This window comes from Ranitomeya imitator, chromosome 1, assembly GCF_032444005.1.
Source record: "Ranitomeya imitator isolate aRanImi1 chromosome 1, aRanImi1.pri, whole genome shotgun sequence".
NCBI lineage: Eukaryota > Metazoa > Chordata > Amphibia > Anura > Dendrobatidae > Ranitomeya > Ranitomeya imitator.
The window spans coordinates 1,073,465,531-1,073,487,745 of NC_091282.1; the positions used below are offsets into that span (position 1 = coordinate 1,073,465,531).

At 45.8% G+C, this 22,215-nt stretch overlaps 1 protein-coding gene across 4 annotated transcripts in view; it reads left to right on the plus strand.

Annotated features, from left to right (window-relative positions):
* CLCN3 (chloride voltage-gated channel 3) overlaps nt 1–22,215 on the plus strand; it is a 155,171-nt gene that overhangs the window by 71,570 nt on the left and 61,386 nt on the right. For all 4 annotated transcript variants that reach the window (XM_069744216.1, XM_069744214.1, XM_069744217.1 and 1 more), the window contains one exon: nt 18,403–18,560. In XM_069744216.1, coding sequence (XP_069600317.1) covers nt 18,403–18,560 — 158 coding nt within the window. The remainder of the gene's footprint in view (nt 1–18,402; nt 18,561–22,215) is intronic.

The following is a 22,215-nucleotide window of genomic DNA, read 5'->3' on the forward strand; positions in this document are numbered from 1 at the left end:
GAGAAAGAGTGGAAAAAGCCCGAAAAAATGGGTTCTTTGCCTTCTTCATCCAAAAGGAGATATCGTTTTGAGGATAAAGACTCTGAGTCCTGGGAGAAAATCCCTAAGATTGACGGGGCAGTAGCCAAATGTCTAAAAAGATCATCCCTTCCGTTAGAAGACTCTGGTGTACTCAAAGACCCGCTTAATAAAAAAGCAGATAGTTTCCTGAGACACATCTGGGAAGCCTCAGCGGGGGGCCTTAAGCCGGCAATTGCTGAAACATGTACGGCTCGTGCCCTAATGGTCTGGCTACAACAGATAGAAGATCAGCTGAAAAATAAAGTACCCAGAAGTGACATCCTTGCAAATATTACTTTACTACAAGGAGCAGCAGCTTTTTTGGCAGACTCTTCTGCGGATTCCGCAAGACTAACAGCAAGAGCCGCGGGTTTGTCCAACGCGGCAAGAGGAGCCCTTTGGCTCAAAGGTTGCCCGGGGGATTTGCCATCTAAACACAAGCTGTGTTCTATTCCATGTGACGGCCAACTTCTCTTCGGGAAAAAACTTGAAGACATCCTGGAACATGCAGGAGATAAAAAGGTTTTCCCAACATCCCTAAAGATCCTAAAAAACCTTTTTTTCGGAGGAGAAGATATAATAGAGGTCGCCCCCCAGGGGAGAGAAAAAAATTGAGACTTTAGAGATAAAAGAGGATCGGGCTATATGTTTAAAGGGCCCTCCACATCGGCAAAAAAATCCCCACAATGACATTACGCCAGAAGTGGGAGGAAGACTCTCCCTCTTCTTTCCGGCCTGGATAAATATCTCCCCCAGTATCTGGGTCACGAACATCATCAGAGACTGCCTAAAAATAAAATTCGTCTGTCCTCCCAGACGAAACTTCATAATAACTCCTCGACGGAAGTCTCAGCAGAAACAATCTGCCCTAGAAACCGAGATCTTGGGACTTGTCCACAAAAAGGTTCTTCAGGAAGTCCCGGTTCAGGAGGAGGGAGACGGGTTTTACTCCCCCCTCTTCTTGATCCAAAAACCGGATGGTTCTTGGAGAACTATTATAAATCTAAGGAAGCTCAACCAATCCATAGAGAACTACACTTTCAAGATGGAGTCTATAAACACGACCATAAAACTTCTCTTCCAACACTGCTTCATGGCAGTAATAGACTTAAAGGATGTTTACTACCATATACCAATACATAAAAAATATCGGAAATACTTGAGAGTAGCTCTCTATATTCAGAATCAGGTAAAGCATTATCAATATACAGCTCTTCCATTCGGCCTGTCTACAGCCCCCAGAGTTTTCACCAAAGTGATGGTGGAAGTAATGTCATACCTCCGGTCCCGAGATGTAGTAATTGTCCCATATCTGGACGATTTCCTGGTAATAGGGAGGTCAGAGTCCCACTGCACTCATCAAGTATCAGTGGTAACATCAACTCTAATGGAGCTGGGTTGGATAATAAACATCCCCAAATCCAGACTACTGCCAGTAAAAATACAGTCCTTCCTGGGGTTAATACTGGACTCCGAGCGTCAGCTTTGCCTCCTTCCACAAAACAAAGTGGACAAGATAATAAACCTGGCCAGTACAGCAATACGTCAACCCGCAATGACTCTCAGAAAGGCGATGTCCCTTCTAGGCTCGTTAACATCTTGTATTCCGGCAGTAGAATGGGCACAATTCCACCTAAGACAACTACAGTGGGAAGTTCTCTCAGCTCAAAAACTATTAAGACGGCATTTAGAAGGAAATCTATGTCTCTCCCTGAGCGTAAGGGATTCCCTAGCTTGGTGGACTGTAGAACACCACCTGACAATGGGGGTCCAGTGGAAAAACCTGGTCAAAGACATCATCACGACCGACGCAAGCGGTACAGGTTGGGGAGCTCATCTAAGATCTCACTCTGTACAAGGTACCTGGTCCATACGAGAAAAGAACTATGGATCAAACGAAAAAGAGCTATGGGCAGTGGAGAAAGCCCTAAGACATTTTCTCCCTTTACTCCAGGGTCGCCATACTCGAATCCTAACAGACAATCGAGCAGTGGTGGCATATGTCAATCATCAGGGGGGGACGAGGTCCAAAGGCCTCATGAATCCATCAAAACTCCTCTTCCAACTGGCAGAACAACACCTGTTATCTCTGTCGGCACTACACATCAGGGGCATAGAAAACACTCAAGCAGACTTCCTGAGTCGCAGAGGCTTAAGACAGGGGGAATGGTCCTTAAACCCCCAGATATTTCAGCAAATAGTCCAAGCCTGGGGCTCACCAGAGATAGACTTGTTTGCCAACTCACACAACAAAAAAGTCAGAAAGTTCTGCTCCTTAAATCCAAAAGAACATCCCTTCGCAGTAGATGCCCTACTAATACCTTGGAAGTTTTCTCTGGCCTACGCATTCCCCCCGATAGTGATGATCCCAGCTGTGATCCGGAAGATCAGAGAGGAGCAGGCGAAAATTATCCTCATAGCTCCATTTTGGCCAAGGAGACCATGGTTCTCCCTTCTAAGGCAGATGTCGGTAACAGATCCATGGATTTTGCCAGAAATTCCGGACCTACTAACCCAGGGCCCAGTAACCCACTCTCAGGTGAAGGGCTTCCATCTGGCAGCCTGGAATTTGAGAGGGCGTTACGAAGTCGCCATGGATTCTCACAAGGATTAATCTCCACCCTGTTGAAAAGCAGAAAACCCATAACTTCTAGAATCTATGGTAGGACATGGAAAAAATTTCTTGACTTCCTGGGTGAACCATTGGGGGAGGTGGCTCCAGTGGGTCCTATCCTAGAATTTCTGCAAGCAGGATTACATCTTGGGTAAGCAACCAGCACCCTTAAAGTTCAGGTTTCAGCCTTGGGGGCCCTGTATAACTGTAATCTTGCCTCAAATAGATGGGTTTCACGATTTATAAAATCTTGCAGTAGATCTCGGCCGGTCGTTATCCCAAAAATCCCTCCTTGGGATCTAAATTTGATCTTAGAAGCTCTAACTAAACACCCTTTTGAGCCCTTACAGGAGTTATCACCTAAGTTACTTACCCTTAAAACAGTTCTTCTAGTAGCCTTAACATCGGCACGTAGGGTAAGTGATTTACAAGCCCTGTCAATATCCCCTCCTTATACTCAGGTTTTTGATGACAGGATCGTTCTAAGACCAGACCCGGCTTATCTCCCCAAGGTGGTTCAAAAGTTCCATAGGAGTCAAGAGATTACCTTACCATCTTTCTGTAGTAATCCTAGAAATCCAGGGGAACAAAAGTTCCACATGCTAGATGTGAGAAGATCTATGTTGCAATACATATCTATGACTAGTCAGTGGAGGAAAGACCAAACCCTATTCATAGCCTTTCAGGGTAGCAAAAGAGGGTGTGGGGTAGCTAAAAGTACTATTGCTAGATGGATTAGGGAGGCCATTAGCTTATCCTACTCTGCGGGTGGCACTCCGGTTCCTGAAGGCATCAAGGCTCACTCTACCAGAGCCGTGGCTACCTCCTGGGCGGAAAAGGCTGAGGTATCAATAGATCAAATTTGCAAGGCCGCTACCTGGTCCTCACCCTCAACTTTTTTCAAGCACTACCGGCTAGATCTTTCTTCCTCTGCTGACCTAACCTTTGGTAGAAGGGTACTACAAGCGGTGGTCCCTCCCTAAGGTTTCATTCTACAAAAGTCTCTCAGGTGTGCCGTCATGGGGGAAGGGAAAACACCAAGGTTACTTACTGGTAGCCGGTTTTTCCGGAACCCATGACGGCACCCGTATATTCCCCCCCTTTATCACCCTTTCGGTGTGCACTATTGTTTTGGTTGCTTTTTTAGTTAATATGATGTGGTGTTGGATTGCCATGTGTACTAACCAGGGGGGCCTCTCATGCTCTGAAAACCAACTGAAGCGAGGGAGAAGTACCGCCCTTTTATTTTCAGTAGGGTTTCCTGTCCTGACTGGGCGGATCCCCTCTCTCAGGTGTGCCGTCATGGGTTCCGGAAAAACCGGCTACCAGTAAGTAACCTTGGTGTTTTTTGCTCCTGACGGACCGCTTTTTCCGACCGCGCATGCGCGGCCGGAACTCCGCACCTTACAATGGGGCAGCGGATGCGCCGGAGAAATGCATCCGCTGCCTCCGTTGTGCAGGGCGTTAAACGCTAGCGTCGGAATCTCTGCCCGACGCATTGCGACGGGGAGATTCCGACGCTAGTGTGAAAGTAGCCTTAAACGATCTGTGGTTCTTGTTTAATCAGAATATGAATTTTTCTTCTAATATTTCTGCACAGGGGTAGGTTCTTCTCCTCCCGGTCTGGCCCTCTGCCTGCCTTTTTTGTTTCTATGGCAGGTCACTGATTCTTCTGCGACCGGTCTTCTTTTTAAAATTTTGCGCCGCCACGATCGTTGGTATGTGTGCGGAGTGCACAGTTTGATTTCATGGCCGGTCTTCTGGTATTCAATAAAATAGAGCTGGAGGCCGCACATGCACAAATTGAATTCCCGGCTCACTGACTCCTTTATTAAGGCAGGATCTCAATCTGCACATACAATTCTTTATATTACTAAATCTGGCTGACATGTATACTGTTAGCGGATTTTAATGCTGCTGATCATAGTAGTATAAATCCAGCCTTAACCACCTTCCTGCCTCTGCTGCCGTCCCAATGTTGCAATGTTGTTACTAGAGCTGTGATGTTATGTCAGCTCGTCACCGCTCCAACCACTCACTGTGCGGACATGACTTCACCTCTCCAGTCACAACACTGGGACTGCAGAAGCTGGCGCTGGGCTCCAAGACGGTAAATACCTACTAAGTTTATGTACTTTACACGTATTAGCAAACTGAAGGTAGACAACCCCTTTACAGGGAACCTGTTAGCAGAAAAAATATCAACTTGCAGATATGGTGTTATTCTATAGTTCAATAGCGCTATTAACCTGCCCGGCTACCACACTTTGCCGAATGCTGCGAGAAGAAAATTACCGTAAATGTATTCCCTGGCAGTCTTCCAGTTCCAGTCACGGGGGTGGCACCGACGCGGGTTCAGCCACTTCTCTGGATTTAGAGCCATGGTCAGTCAGGACCAGGAGCGTAGTTACAGCAGCCGCTCTGTATACTCTGGGGTTGGGCGGATTTACTGTTTGTTTTTATTCAATATGAATTATTTGGCTGCAACTCTAGAAGCATACACCAGGAGTATGATGTACAGCTCAATATAATTCCATATCAATAATAGGGATTTGTTAATATTTATAACTAAATGTCAATCACTTTATTATACTGTCATTCAAACCTTCGTGTTTTTTTTTTTTTACCTATTCCTGCCATTATTACATTTAAGCAAATGTCCCTCATTTGTTCAGCACAGTTTTCCTGATTTTAATTGTTTAATCATGATGTAATACAAATTAAATTTTATATTTATTCGTTCCCAGACTTCATGTTACTGGGCCATTACCCTAACATGGTTTTTGTGTTTTTAAGTTGTTTCTTGAAATGTTACTCCATATTTGGTGTACTTAAGCGTTATTCACCATGTCTTTATAATCTTATTTGAAACAGTCTTATCTTCACCTACCTATGTCTAAGGGCTGTTACACTAAACGACTTACCAACGATCACGACCAGCGATACGACCAGGCCGTGATCTTTGGTAAGTCGTTGGGTGGACGCTGGGGAGCTGTCACACAGACAGCTCTCTCCAGCGACCAACGATTAGGGGAACAACTTCGGCATCGTTGAAACTGTCTTCAACGATGCTGAAGTCCCCGGGTAACCAGGGTAAACATCGGGTTACTAAGTGCAGGGCCGCGCTTAGTAACCCGATATTTACCCTGGTTACCATTGTAAAAGTTAAAAAAACAAAAACAAAAAAAAAAACAGTACATACTTACATTCCGATGTTTGTCACGTCCCCCGCCGTCAGCTTCCCGCACTGACTGTGTCTGCTTTACGGCCGGCGCTGACAGTCAGTGCAGGGAAGCTGATGGCGGGGGACGTGACAGACATCGGAATGTGAGTATGTACTGTTTTTTTTTTTGTTTGTTTTTTTTTTCCTTTTACAATGGTAACCAGGGTAAATATCGGGTTACTAAGCGCGGCCCTGCACTTAGTAACCCGATATTTACCCTGGTTACAAGTGAACACATCGCTGGATCGGCGTCACACACACTGATCCAGCGATGACAGCGGGTGATCAGCGACCAGAAAAAGGTCCTGATCATTCCCCAACAACCAATGATCTCCCAGCAGGGGCCTGATCGTTGGTCGCTGTCACACATAACGAGATCGTTAGCGGGATCATTGCTACGTCACAAAAAGCGTGACATTGCAACGATATCGTTAACGAAATCGTTGTGTGAAGGTACCTTAACCTCCCTTCTCCCCCTATCTGACCACCATCTACATACACATACACTCGCACACTATTCTACTGCTGTCCTCCATATCTTCACTCCAGCGCCACGGTTTTCTACAATGCTGCACTCAGCTATTGACTCAGTCGTCCCTCTCGTGCATGGCAGAGTGTGACAAATCAATAGACAACCCTGACACAACCTCACCAAAAAGCTTCAGCAAATGTCTGGGGTTGCACAGGAGTACATCACCATATTCAAGTCGGCCCTCACCTTTGCTAAACAAGACTACTTCTCAGCCCTTGTATATTCTTTATCCCATAGCTCCAGTTATTGAACACTTTTAACTCCCTCCACTGCCCACTACAGCCCCCTCCGACCTTCCTCATCTCTGCCAAAGACTTTGCCGTACACTTCAACATCGACCTAATCAGGCAAGTCTTTACTGCACATCCATCACAACCCCTATATATACCAGACCACTTCCCCCGCCTCCCTCACTAACCTTTCTCTCCACTATCACTGAAGAAAAACTTACTCCTCTCCAAATTGCACCTTACCACCTGTGCACTTTACCCCATCCCACCTCCACCCCAACCTCATCACCATGCTTATCCCTGCCGTAAGCCATCTCTTCAACTTATTAACTACTTGTACCTTCCTTCTGCTTTCACACATGCCACAATGACATCTATCCTGAAGAAGCCATCTCTTGACCGGACCTCTACATCCATCTATCCACCCAGCCCATATCACTGCTCCCATTTGCCTCCAAACTCCTCAAAAAGCATGTCCACACTGTACTTTCCTCCCACCTCTCATCTAACCTACTCTTTGACAACCTTCAATCTGGCTTCCGCCAACACTATTGCACTGAAACTCCCCCAATCAAAATTGCCAACAACTTACTGCCAAACCAACAGACCATTTCTTTACCCTCCTCCTCCTATATCTGTCCTCTGCCTTAGGCACAGTCGACCACTCCCTCCTATTACAGATCCTTGCTTTTTTCGGTATCACAGATCTTGCCCTCCTCTGGATCTCCTCTTATTTCTCAAAATGCACATTTAGCGTCTCCCACACTACCTCTTCATCCCATCCTTTCTCGGTCAAATTCCCTCGAGACTCTGTCTTGGGACCCCTAGTCTTCTCCATCTATACCTTTTGGCCTGGGACATCTCATAAAGTCCCACGGCTTCAAGTACCATTTATATGCCAATGGCACTCAGATATACCTCTCTGGCCTATACTTCATCTCTGCTGTCTAGGATCCCAGAGTGTCTATCAGACATATCCTCCTTTTTCTCCTCTCACTTCCTAGAACTCAACATAGACACAACTGAACTCCTCATCTTTCCATCCATCTCATCTTGATCTATCCATCACGATAAACAACACATTTTCCCCTGTATCACAAGTCTGTTGCCTTGGAGTAACTCTCAACTCTGCCTTGTACTTCAAACTGTACAGCCAAGCTCTCACTGCCTCCAACTCAAAAATATTTCCAGGATCCGTACTTTCCTCTCTCTCAATCTGTTAAAATAATAGTGCATGTCCTCATCATCTCCAGCCTCCACTACTGCAATATCCTCCCCTGTGGCCTTGTCTATTAAGACTTTCACACCTATGGAGTCTGTCCTTATCTCTGGTGCCCGACTCATCCACCTCTCTCCTCGCTACTTCTCCGCGTTTCCCTTCTGCAAATCCCTTCATTCACTCCTAATTCCACCAGGTATTCACTTCAAGCTACTAACACTGACCTACAAAGCTGTCCACCTGTCTCCCCCATATATCTATGAACTAATCTCCTGACCTCCCAAGACCTCCTTCTCTCCAAACTCTTATGTTCCTCATTCAATTAATTACCTGCAAGACTTCTCCCAAGTATCCCCCATCCTCTGGAATTCTGTGCCCCAACACGTCCAATTATCCCCTACATTCGGAACTTTCAAGCCGAACTTGAAAATCCATCTCTTCAAAACCAGATTACAGCCTGCAATGAACCCCTGCCACCTCACCACTACCATCACTGCCACCTCAGGAACACCAGTGCTGCCGAAACACTCAAACCCACTGTCTCCTTCCCTATTATCCTGTAGAACGTAAGGCCGCAGGAGTAGGGGCCTCTCCCCTTTGTACCTGTTTGTCACTATTAGTTTGTTCACTGTAATTTCTATTTATCTTTTGTACGTAGCCCATGGCATCCACGGTGCTCCAAAAATTAAATAATAATAATAATCTGTATATCAGTTCTGTATGGGAAATTGTATCATTTCATTACAGTGCTTCAGGGCAGGGGTGTAAATGATATAGTGCGGTATTTGTCTAAAGGTACCGTCACACTAAGCGACGCTGCAGCGATACCGACAACGATCCGGATCGCTGCAGCGTCGCTGGAGAGCTGTCACACAGACAGCTCTCCAGCGACCAACTATGCTGGTAACCAGGGAAAACATCGGGTTACTAAGCGCAGGGCCGCGCTTAGTAACCCGATGTTTACCCTGGTTACCAGCGTAAAAGTAAAAAAAAAACTAAACACTACATACTTACCTTCCGCTGTCTGTCCCTCGGCGCTCAGCTTCTCTGCCCTGTGTAAGCACAGCGGCTGGAAAGCAGAGCGGTGACGTCACCGCTCTGCTTTCCGGCCGCTGTGCTCACAGTCAGAGCAGAGAAGCACAGCGCCGGGGACAGACAGCGGTAGGTAAGTATGTAGCGTTTGTTTTTTTTACTTTTAGGATGGTAACCAGGGTAAACATCGGGTTACTAAGCGCGGCCCTGCGCTTATTAACCCAATGTTTACCCTGGTTACCAGCGAAGACATCGCTGAATCGGCGTCACACACGCCGATTCAGCGATGTCTGCGGGAGATCCAGTGACGAAATAAAGTTCTGGACTTTCTGCAGCGACCAACGACATCACAGCAGGATCCTGATCGCTGCTGTGTGTCAAACTGAACGATATCGCTAGCCAGGACCCTGCAACGTCACGGATCGCTAGCGATATCGTTCAGTGTGACGGTACCTTAAGGTTAGGGTCAGACAGCTGTAGTTTCCCTCATCTGAGAGAATTGGGACTGTTATGCAAATGATACTCTGATCGAATTCTGATCAGGGTTTGTTCAGAATGTCAATATAGTGTGATCCAATTCTTTTGGATGAGAGAATCTGAGCACACTGTGAGGAGAAAATGGAGAACAATATTTCCCCATCTTCTCCATTATTTCATTGACTGGAAACTGGCGTGCACTTAAATGTCATCTGAGTGCAGTTCAATGATTGCCACACACTCATTGACTTGCATGGCTGAGTGCAATCCGAATATGAGATCAAACTTGGACCTGCTACAATTTTTCCCTTCCGACTGGCCTGGTCTGAGGAAAGGAAAAAATTGGACCACGTGCGATCCGATGTTTTAATTTATCACACTCCTAGCATGGACTTCAAAGACCAGACTAGCAACAGGTCTCCTGACCCAAACTTGACTGCATCATATATGCACCATACCTCTCAACTGTCCCAGATCCTGGAGTACTGTCCTGAATTTGGGAACTCCTACACTCTCGCTATAGCTGTCTTTTCAGGACACAGATACTGCTGAATATAATGGTGGAGCAGAGAGCCATTCGATCCCTCCTCCACCATTCAGTCCAGGCAAAGACTGTCATGGCCCTTTGGTGAGCTTTGAGTTCATTGTGAGAAAAGCGCGATAGAATAGAAGGATTTTTTTTGTAATTCTTGTAGTTGTCACTTGACGTTTTCATGTGACCGAAAGCACCACTTGTTGCACTGCTGGAGTGGTGTTGTGTTGTTGTTTTTTTTTTTTTTTTTTTTTGCAGCTGCTCCCATCGGTTTCCGGTGAAAAGTGACCTGCCTGCTGCTCCAGTGTTTCAATACAAGTCTGAGAGCCTCTTCTGACTCTCAGAAACTTATATTGAGACCTTGTGGCATAGCGTCTGACTTACGGCCAGTCAGAAGCTACTGTCACAAAGTGGCGCAGCAGGACCTGAGTGGCACCAGAAAACAGTGAAGACTCCAGAGGGTGAGAATCTGACTGGGGCTGACATTTAATGCGCCACTCCAGAACTGGAAAAAACAAACGCTTGAGTGGTGCTTTAAACATCCTGGTAGTCTCTATACACACAAAATGGTGGATGAGGGATCCAATGCTAGGCAGGAGAGATGAGACTCAAGGCACATGCAAGGTGTGTGTGTGTTCATGATCGCTTTGAAAATTGGCAACATTTTTGTGCAATGTGTACTTGTGCAAAAATTTAGCTTTATTTTTTGGGGGGTGTTTTCAGTTTTACCCAGCTTCATTAAAATGGGCGGAGGCGCCCCACCTCGTCTAATTCTTGTCGGCCTGTTGTGTACTAAGGATATCTTATTCCAATCTTTGAAGTAGGATTTGTGGCAAGGCACATGCCACTGTCAGATGCTCCTGATTCATTAAGAAGCGTGATTTTTTTTTAATGCATCTGACTCCAACAAGCCCCCTCATTAAAGGGAACCTGTCACCCCCCAAAATCGATGATGAGGTAAGCTCACCGTCATCAGGGGCTTATCTACAGCATTCTGTAATGCTGTAGATAAGCCCCGATGTAACCTGAAAGAGGAGAAAAAGACTCACCCAGGGGTGGCCCCGCCCCGATGGGCATTGTAGGTCCCATCTGGGCCTCCCATCTTCATTCCATGACGTCCTCTTCTTGTCTTCACACTGCGGCCCCGGCGCAGGTGTACTTTGTCTGCGCTGTTGAGGGCAGAGCAAAGTATTGCAGTGTGCAGGCGCCGGAAAGGTCAGAGAGGCCCGATGCCTGCGCACTGCAGTACTATGTTCTGTCCTCAACAGGGCAGACAAAGTACGCCTGCGCCGTGAAGACCAGAAGACGTCATGGAATGAAGATAGGAGGCGCTGGAGCGGACCTGAGACTCCCATCGGACCGGACCACAGCGGGACCGCCCCTGGGTGAGTATAATCTAACCTCTTTTTCTCCTTTCAGGTAACATCGGGGGCTTATCTACAGCATTACAGAATGCGGAATGAAAGCTGTAGATATGGAGGGGGTTTGTAATGACCCACAACTCTGCCTTACTCCCCTCCCTCGCTTTCAGGTCTGCATCCTCTTTTCCATTAAGTGGCCATTTTAAAATGCTAAAACTGGTGAAACGTCCTTTTTAAGGAAATGCACATGATTCACCATCTCGCCAGTTCTGAACCAAGTAGTATTTCGGTGTGACGAGCAATGCTCTCCGCCTACCTTCGAGACTCGTAATCAGTGTGGATGTCATTATGCCCAGCATGTCTCATAAATAGTAGATATTCAGCAGAAATACATTTTGTTAGTCATTGTTGCTGCGATAGAGCAAATTCAAGTGTCGTTTGTGCAGACTGTCCTTTACCTGTCAGTGTTCAACTGTAATAACCATTTGTAGAAAACCACTTTTACCATGCATGATGCTTTTTAAGTCTATGATAAATTATTTAGATTAATAATTGCTTGTCTTTTATAAATTAGTCATCCAAATATTCAAAGCGATACTTGCTTAAGCCTGTTTTATGCCTTATGATCCAGTCACCTGCTTCTTAAGATTTTTCATGAATATTTTATGTTGACTTAAGTACCAAAAGACAAATGTATGACTTACTCAGACTGTCCTGTATTATTCTTGCATGAAATGCAGCAGTTTGTACGAGAGGCGTTCATTAAAGATATCTATCCCTTACCCTCTTTCTGTGGACTGAGAGCAATGAAACGTGGCACAGTTATACTAGTCCTTCTTTAGATAGGTGCCACCTAGGGACACACACTTCTCCCATCTTTTCTCCTTCGCCTCATTGGGGGACACAGACCGTGGGTGTATGCTGCTGCCAATAGGAGGCTGACACTAAGTGATACAAAAAAAGTTAGCTCCTCCCCTGCAGTATAAACCCTCCTACTGGCTCTCAGCTAACCAGTTCTTGCTTAGTGTCTGTAGGAGGCACATGGGTCTGTTTCAGACCCCAACGTTTTTATTTTATTGTTTACTTTTCTGTAAATTTTTATTTTTTAATTAACGGAGTGAAGGGGGCGACGGTTCCTTTCAAGGTTCCGATCTCCCCACACCAGCAGCAGGCGACCACATGGAGTGTCGCCCCCCATGTATCCTCTCCTGGAGCCAGGCCTAATGCCGGACAACTGGCCCTGTCCACCCGGACTGAACTCCGTGGCTGTACAGAGGCCCCTCTCTATGGCGTCCGAGCAGCCCCCACTGTCCCACCACTGTGAAAGCGGATGGCACAAGGAGGCGGACGGGTCCTCTCCACCTCCCTAACAAACGGATGATGGATTGAGGTTTACATCCTGGAAGTCTTGCCTGGAACGCCCCGCTGGTGTCGCCCTCCGGCTACAGAAATTTAGGCCCCGGCTTGGGCCTATTCAACATCATGTCTGTGGCTCCGCCCCCCCAAATTGGCGCTTCTCGCTCTCTGCGAGATTTTATCAACTCTGCAGCTCCCGGTGGCCATCTTGGTCCACCCGGCCAGCTCACACTGGGGTGACAGTATTTTTGCATTAAAGGGGCACATCGACTCTACATCAGTACCCGGGTAAGGAAGTACCTGGCCTGGTCTTAAAGGCATATGGCCAGTATTCCCAGTCTTAAAGGCGCATGACCAGTATTCCCTGGTCTTAAAGGCGCATGACCAGTATTCCCTGGTCTTAAAGGTGCATGACCAGTATTCTCTGGTCTTAAAGGAGCACGACCAGTATTCCCTGGTCTTAAAGGTGCATGACCAGTATTCTCTGGTCTTCAAGGTGCATGACCAGTATTCTCTGGTCTTCAAGGTGCGTGACCAGTATTCCCTGGTCTTAAAGGTGCATGACCAGTATTCTCTGGTCTTAAAGGTGCATGACCAGTATTCCCTGGTCTTAAAGGTGCATGACCAGTATTCTCTGGTCTTAAAGGTGCATGACCACTATTCTCTGGTCTTAAAGGCGCATGACCAGTATTCTCTGGTCTTAAAGGCGCATGACCAGTATTCCCTGGTCTTAAAGGCGCATGGCCGGTATTCCCCGATCTTAAAGGCGCATGGCCAGTATTTCCTGGTCTTAAAGGCGCATGACCAGTATTCTCTGTTCTTAAAGGTGCATGACCAGTATTCCCTGGTCTTAAAGGCGTATGACCAATATTTCCTGGTCTTAAAGGCGCTTGATCAGTCCGAGGAGCCCTCCGCCGCCGACCCCAGCTTTATCCTCTAGTTCCCCTCAGTGGACTTCTTCACTGACCAATCCATGGTTCTCTGACCAAGAGATTGAATCCCTCTGTGTACCCTCTGTTTGGAGTGCTCGCAGGACCAATATACATGGTCCCTATCCTACATGGGAGCCGTCGGCTAGCAGGGGCCGCAAGTATTCTAGAAACGTGCAGGCGTCTAGAAACATACAGGCATCTAGAAAACGGAAGTTTTTCGTTTCCTGCTCCCTCACCAATGATTTGATGACAACAAGGCTCTGAATATGGATTGGATATTGCCTGAGCTTGCCAGAGCTTCAGAGACTAAACTCCCTCGAGAGCATTTGCCATTCAATTTGGATAAGCGATTCACTGGACAGAAGCCTCTACGTGGGATGCCATGCCTGGCCTGTTTTTTAAGGGCGACGGGTCCTTTAAAGGGCACCGATCTCCCCACACCATCAACAGACGAGCACACGGAGTGTCGTCTCCATGTTTCCTCTTCTGCATCCAGGCCTAACGCCAGACAACCTGTCCTGTCCACCTGGAGACCTGTACTCTGTGGACATATAGAGGCACCCTTTTTGGCGTACGAGCTCCCCCCTCTGCATCACCACTATTTAGTGGATGATGCAAGAAGGCGGACAATTCCTCTCCACTTCCCTGTTAAGAGGTTGATGGATCGATGGTGCCTAATTTTTATCTCTGCACCGTGAAAAGAGGAGATGACAAGAGACTGACCTGCTGGATGCAGCCGCACATTCTGCCATGGGGCAGATTGACCGGGTAGAATCTCCTGTGGTATTCCTACCAGTATCCCTACCTGATGGGTCATCAATTAAAAATACCACGGACTGTCAGATGGCAAATCTGGTTTGTTCCGTCTTGCGGTTTCGAGTCCAGCGCTCTATCCTCCCTAGCGGCCGCATGGATTGCTAGAGCAATGGTCTCCTGGCTGGAGACCTTAACTACCTTGATTCACACCAGCAACAACTGGCCAATCAAATCCTTTGAGCGGGAGACTGACAAAGGATTGTATAAGGATTGTCCAGCACAGTCTAGATCTAAGGGATCTTGGTTCCAAACAGGGGAACGAAAAGTAAGATCGACCCTGGACCTCAAACTTCTAACAACCTTTGACATGGTCCTCCTTCTTTGGAGGGAGTTCCTCCGCTCAGCCATTACTTCAACAGAAAAAGGTGCAGTTTCCGGCATCCATTGACATTCGGGTTGCTTGCCCTCTGCAGAAATTCCTTCGCCTTTCCATTCGTCAACAGCATTTTCATGTCACAACCTTGTCCTTTGGCCTTGCTTCCGCACCCAGAGCGTTCGCTCGGGTCATGGCGGATGTCATGTTTCTCTTGCACTCTAGAGGCGTGCTCGTCCTGCCCTGTTTGGTCTGTCTAGCCGCCCTTCCAGGACTACGCTGAGTCGTCTATATCTCTTGCGATACCTTCTCTCCTGGGCTGGCAGCTACACTTAGACAAGTTCTCCTCATTTCCAGCCCAGCAGATATCCTTTTTGAGGATGATCCTGCACACTTCTAGAAGGATGGTAATTCTTCCTCGAGACAAGGTCATGGCCCTTCAACAGGGAGCTCGCGCAAGGAGAGTTCTGAGGACTTGATTACTCACCCCTCATATCATTCGATTTGCTAAGAGAGTTCTGAGGAAAAATGGTGACGACAATGGAAGTGGTTTCCTTCGCTCCGCTCGTTTTCAGCAAGTCATACAGACTTTCAGACAATAGTCTCTGAGCTCCTTCTTTATCCATGGCCTTTCTCCCGGTTCAATGGTTATTAGTAACTACCAATGCCAGTCTTCTTCTCCCCATCATTGTTCTGGAGATCCGAACGGTAGTCTTACATCAGGTCCACTGCCTTCTGGCGGGTCACCCTATCCGAATTCAATTGGATAATGCCACGGCGGTGCCTTACGTCAGTCATCTAGCAGGTACCCACGATCAGGCGCCATGACCGAGGTACCTCACTTTCTCTGATGGGCCGAAGTCTATTATTCGGTGATCTCGGCAGTATATATCCCAGAAGTAGAACTCTGAACGGCAAACAAATTCAGCCGTCAGGGTTCCGCCTCAAGTCAGTGGGAACTTCACCCCGAAGTCTTCCATCAGATCTGTCCTTACTGGAGCTCTCCAGTTGTAGGTGGGATGACATCCAGACTGAAGGCCAATGTACTCGAGTTCGTGGTTCGGCCTCGAGATCCAAGAGCCATCGCTCTCCATGCTCTGGTTCTGCCGTGGTACCAGTTTCCAGAACTCCCCTTCCACTGCTTCCGAAAGCCTTTCGGAAGCAGAAAGGGGCCCCTGTGGTCCTCAGAGATCCGCACTGACCACGTCCGTTTTTTGTTTGCGGAGCTAGTATCTTCTCGCCTTATCGCAGCACAACTGCAAGTAGGGACTCTCTCTCACAGGGAGTTTTCACACGTAGTTCTTCCCTATCGCATACCGTTAGATCATTGGGACCTTATTATTCCTAGGAGCCTTACAGTAGGCTCCTTTTTCATCCGGGCAGACTTTACTATCAGGGAAAGTCGTCCCGTTCTCCTCTGCGATATTCTCACTCTGACGAGTCTTCGGAGCTAGCTTCTCTGTTCTTTCAGACTTTTTTCCCTTATTACCTTCGAGGCAAGGTTGTCCTCAGGCCATCTCCATCCCTTGTTACCAAGGTGGTACTGTATTACCACTGTTATGAGTGCATAGTTCTTCCCTCATCTCTTTTGGCTCCAGTCCACAAAATGGAATAAGATCCCCCATATTCTGGACGAAGTGAGTGCTCTGAGTAGGTACGTCTTGAGGACAGCGTCCTTCTGAAGGTTGGACATTTTATTTGGGCTTCCTGACGGTAGAGGAAGGCTTCCTGACATTTTCAGGAAGGGTTTAGCCGTTTCATCGACCATGATAACATGGTGAATTCTTTTCACCATCCAGGAGTCCTTCCGTGCAAGATGTCAGCCTATCTCCCTGTCTATCAAGGGTTGTAGGCACCAGGCGTCAGCAAGGCACGCCTGCAAGCTTGCGGATTCGTCCAGTCCGCATGCATTCTTGAAGCACTATAATTCCCACACTTCCACAGATGTGAGTCTGGGCAGGCGGACTCTGCAGGCCGCGGTGGCGCACTTGTAAGTAGCGGTTACACAGGGCCTGATCTATTGTTGTCCCCACCCAGGGACTGCTTTGGGACGTCCCACGGTCTGTGTCCCCCAATGAGGCGAAGGAGAAATAGGTATTTTTGTGTACTCACCGTAAAATCCTTTTCTCCGAGCCATTCATTGGGGGACACAGCTCCCACCCTGTTATTAGCTTATGCTTGTTTTTTAGAATATGACATGCTATACGCTCATATATTGTTATTAATCTCCTACTGCTTTTGCACCGAACTGGTTAGCTGAGAGCCAGCAGGAGGGTATGTACTGCAGGGGAGGAGCTAACTTTTTTTGTATCACTTAGTGTCAGCCTCCTATTGGCAGTAGCATACACCCACGGTCTGTGTCCCCCAATGAATGGCTCGGAGAAAAGGATTTTACGGTGAGTACATAAAAATCCCTATTTTAAGAACCTGTGAACACCTCACTTGTAGAAGTCGACAGGTTGCTCCAAAAGTCACGTTGTGACTTCAGAAATCAGAGCCTCATCATCTGGAAAATGCTTGCCCCTCAAAAATAACTTCATTGTTGGAAAGAGGTGGATGTCCGATCGTGTGAGGTCAGGTGAATAAGGGGGATGCGGTAGAATTTCAAAGCCACAGGAGCATGCTACCATTTGGGTAACGTGAGTTGTGAACTGGTCCATTGTCTCGCAGAAGATGGACACCTTTGGTGAGCATGCCACGTCTCTTGGTTTTGATTGCCTCCTGCAATTCCCGCAGCAGTAAAGCATAGTATGCCCCAGTGATAGTTTTACCCTTTTGGTAGGAAATCTGTCAATACTACTCTGTGCTGGTCCTAAAATACTGTGAGCATGATCCTGCTTGCCGAGGGTTGGGCATGTGCCTTCTTTGGAGGCGGTGAGTCCATGATGCTTCCATTGCTTTGACTGGACTTCAGTCTCCGGATCATAGTGATGGACCCAGCTTTCATCCTGTGTGATCAGTCTGTTGAAAAAGTCCTCCGGGTTTCCATGACACATCATCAATAGAGCCTGAGAGGATTCGACTCGTTCCTGCTTCTGGAAAGGTGGGCAGCCGCGGAACCCAGAGAGCAGATACCTTATGCTTGTGAAGATTGTCTTGGATGATTTTTTCCACGGACTCCACACTAATCTTGACATTTTGGGCTTGGTGGTGGTACCCATACGCAATAATTTTCCCAAAATGGTGCCCTCCACTTACTGGATGGTGTGTTCATCAATAACAGAGTGGGGTTGCCCCGGAATTGGAGCTGTTTTCACTGAAGTCTGACCACATTTAAATTGACGATGCCAGTTTTTGACTACATTATATGATGGGGAATCCTCACCATAAACCTTTCATCTCATCAGATGTCTCCTTTGGTGTGCGGCCTTTCAAGTAAAGGAACTTGATTATTGCTCTGTATTCCACTGGGTCCAATATCAAACCTCAAACCACTTCAGCACCTGTAAAATCAAGACTGTTATCAGTTCTGACTTGCAAATTGACACATAACCAATAGAGACTTCTGTCATTACACTTGTGCAGTTTGTGTCCTGTGATAAATAGAAGTGGGTCAAGGGAAGTCTTTAATGAGTGCCCCTCGTACCAGGATAGGTGGTCTTGCCTCGATATACAGTTCAGTACTTGGTCGCTGACCTTATTTTGCACTCTCCTAGGTATACTTTATTACAGAAGCTCCCTAATAAAATATCTGTTGCTTCCTAGGAACGCACTACACCATGACAAATGGAGGATCCATCAGCAGCTCTACTCACCTGCTAGACTTGTTGGATGAGCCTATTCCAGGTGTTGGCACCTACGATGATTTCCATACCATTGATTGGGTGCGGGAGAAGTGTAAAGACCGAGAGCGCCATAGAAGGGTAACTAGACACTATTCTATATTTATTTTGCTTTACCATATTTTTCCTGCATTATATTTTAGCTGACCTCTCCTAATACTAACTTGGCATACAGAGGATTTTGGTACTAGGTGCATTTATGGATTGGGATGATGGAGAAGAGGTAGTGGTGGATTGTAAAAATCCACCTCTGTTAACCAAAAACGTATAAAATCTTTCTGAAACCATTAACATCCATAATGTGTACATATTTTGTACACCTTTTAAAAGGTTTGTCCACTCCTGGACATGTGATCCTTAGTATCTGCAGTCTGTAATACAAACTAAAAAAGTGATCACTGATCTCCCTGACCGGCGCCGCTCGTCTGATCTCCCTGACCGGCGCCGCTCGCCTGATCTCCCTGACCGGCGCCGCTCGCCTGATCTCCCTGACCGGCGCCGCTCGTCTGATCTCCCTGACCGGCGCCGCTCGTCTGATCTCCCTGACCGGCGCCGCTCGTCTGATCTCCCTGACCGGCGCCGCTCGTCTGATCTCTCTGCGGTCATATTTTCATTTTGACTGCTGCAGTTTGGACTTTATGATCCATAGTTTAGCTGTTAGAGGGTTAACTACTGGAATAGCCCTTAACACCTTATACACAGCAGTCAGTATTTGGTCTGTATGTTGCATCTGTAATTGTTAGGGTATGTGACTAATGCATGTTAACTATTTGTTGCAGAAATTTCCTCATCAAAAATGTCTCTTGGCAGGAAAAATGCAAAAAAAAAAAAAAAAACCTGAGTGTGACATGCTGCAGGTATGAAACTTCTTCAAATCTGCAAAAATAAGCAGTGTCTGCATGAGATTTTTAAAATCTCATTCACTTTGCTGGGTCAGTAAGATTCACAGCTGTTCTGGAGCCACTGGTGTGAATGAGGACTTACTCTACTCCTGGTGGTATGAAATATCTTTGGTAAAGGGGTCTCTGGGATCTAGAAAACATTTAATTTTTTACTAATTCTCTTCCCTATAATTGAATTGCTGTTTTGCATGATACAGTCTGGTTCATGATGGCAATTGGCAGACGTACCAGATTTCGGGAAGATGTATTTACACACAAGCTTAGGCCTCCTTCACGTATCCATATTTAAACATGTACAGGATAAAATGGTGCTTGTGTCATCGGTGGATAAATTAATTAGTTTCTCTTATTTTTTTTAATGTTAAATACAGACAGCACACAAATGCCATCCCCGTTCTGTACTTGTTTTTCACCATCCTATAGACTTGTATTGGCACTTGTCATCCATTATATCTGAAAAGAAAGTGGACACGTTTCCGGGAGTTTTGCATGGACACATGATACATACAATTTTGACTAGCACCACAGATTGCAATGGGTACATTTTCCATCCATGAAAAAAAAAATAAGGCAAGAACACATACATGCATCATGGCCATACATATGAATGAGGGCTTATATTGATATTCGTCTGATTGAATAGACATTGCAATTTGTGTTGTATGATCTGAGACCCCACAATTCTGGTTAATAGGAGAGATTTTTACTTGACTGGTTAGAGTCAATTTGATAGAGAAAACTACGTACATGTTCGAAAGAATAGGCTCTGTTCTGAAGCACTCGGCAGCAGCCGCCACACATGCAACACATCGCTGTTTATGTGCTCATAACTGATGGTGTCGGGTGTTAGACCCCCACTGATCAGTTACTGATGATCCTATGGATAGTTCATCGATTATTATAGTATGACCTGACAACCTCTTTAACTGACACATTCCTTTTTTAATAATGTGCACTTACTCTGTGACATTGGTACTTTTTCTCTTCGAAGGAATGTCATTAAAAATGACCTATTGTTTCCATCAAGTTTTTGTATTTTTCAAAAAAATAATTGTAGTGACAATTTTTTTTTTTTCTTCAGACCTTGATTACTAATTTGTATTTATTTTTTAATCTTGCAATTTTCACATTGGCCACCAGGTCTTTTTTTTAGACTCTTATTTCCTGTCCTTTCAGAAAGAGTTTTCAGGAGACTCATTATGATGGGCAGGATTACAATGACAAATAACCCCTCTATATACACAGCTGATAACACAGGATCCACCAATAAAATAGGTGATGGCACAGCTCCCTGCTCCTCCTTTACAGGACTTGTTAGATGCTTTTATACAACGGCTTCTATAGTTGCTAATGTACATGTGGGTTTCCGCAAATGGAACCTGTAATATCCCCAAACGCCATTTACCTGCAGTGATAAGTTTAATTTGCAGGGAGATAGCGTTTTATAGTGTAACCGTTGTTTTAATTTTTATTTTGTTAATCAATAATACACATGAAATTAAAAAACTCTGTATTGTATCTTATTAGAGAAATCTGCTTCTTTCTTCTCCTGGACTGAGTCATCTTTCTCCTCCTGGACTGAGTCATCTTTCTCAATTTTGGGGTATAATTTGTATTCAGTGAAGACAGATTTTCCCATTATTGAGAGATAATTGATATCTCTAAAATTCTGTGGAGAGGAAGGAGCTGCAGACAGACATACTGCTGCAATTTACCATTCTCCATAGATTTTCATAAGCACCCACTGTCATCTCCTCTCTGTCATGGGAAAATCTCTTTTAGCTGAAATCTGATTCTACCCATGAATTAAGATTTTTGAGAATAAATGATCAGTCCTAGTGGAGAAAGGTATTTTGTTCAATAAGATGTTGCAAAGTTTATTTTTGCTTGCACTTTTAATATATGGAAGAAGAAATAAGAATAAATCCTGTCTAGCTGGCTTACTGTTAGCGCAGCAACAGGGAGAAGAATAAGTTTCAGGGTATATGCACATGACCTTTCTTAGACATGTGAAATCGCAGAAACTTCAGCATACTGTCCTGAAGCATCTTCTTTCTTTTTTTTTTTCTTTTCTTCCCCATCCTCTTTAGTTTCCGTAGTCCTTTTTGCACCCTTTTTTGGTTGACGGCATTTTTTTTTTTTTACGTCTATTATAAGCTAGTTAGCAGCTTTCCAGCAGAAGCCGCCTGAAGGATGATCAGGACTGAAGTAGTTACAAGAAACTAAAAAGACTGAACATAAGCACAGCAAGTAGTTTTTAAATATAAATACGTGTTCGTTTGTTTTAGCCTTTTAGTGCTTTTTCAGGTGGGTTTCAGACACTACACACGTGACAAATACATTGTGTGTCTTTATTTTCCCACATCTGACGCTTCCCGTCATTGGGGAGGTGCAGAGAGCAGTTAGTCACCGCACAACACCGTGAGCGCCCTGTGAACACTCCCCGGCTCTACAGTGCTTGTATAAAGCAGGCTGTCAGAGTCCCAGGGAATGATTACTGGGCTCAGTGTCTAGTGAATGGTGACTTTAACTGCTTCTTCCACCACACTAATGTCTGGAAGTCAGCGGCTGCTGGAGGAAAAACATGTCATTTTCTCTCTGCAGCTGCACTTCAGGAGTAATGCAGTTACACAGAGTTTAAATGCTATTTGCCTGCAGATTACCGCTAAATCTGCAGGCAAATAGTTGCTGAACATGACAGGTTGTCTTTAGAGAACAGGTAGTATAAGGGTATGTGCACACGTCCGGATTTTTAGCGTTTTTTTTCCCGGAATTTCGCTATAATTCCGCATCAAAAACGCTAAAAATATGCATCCTATCATTTAGAATGCATT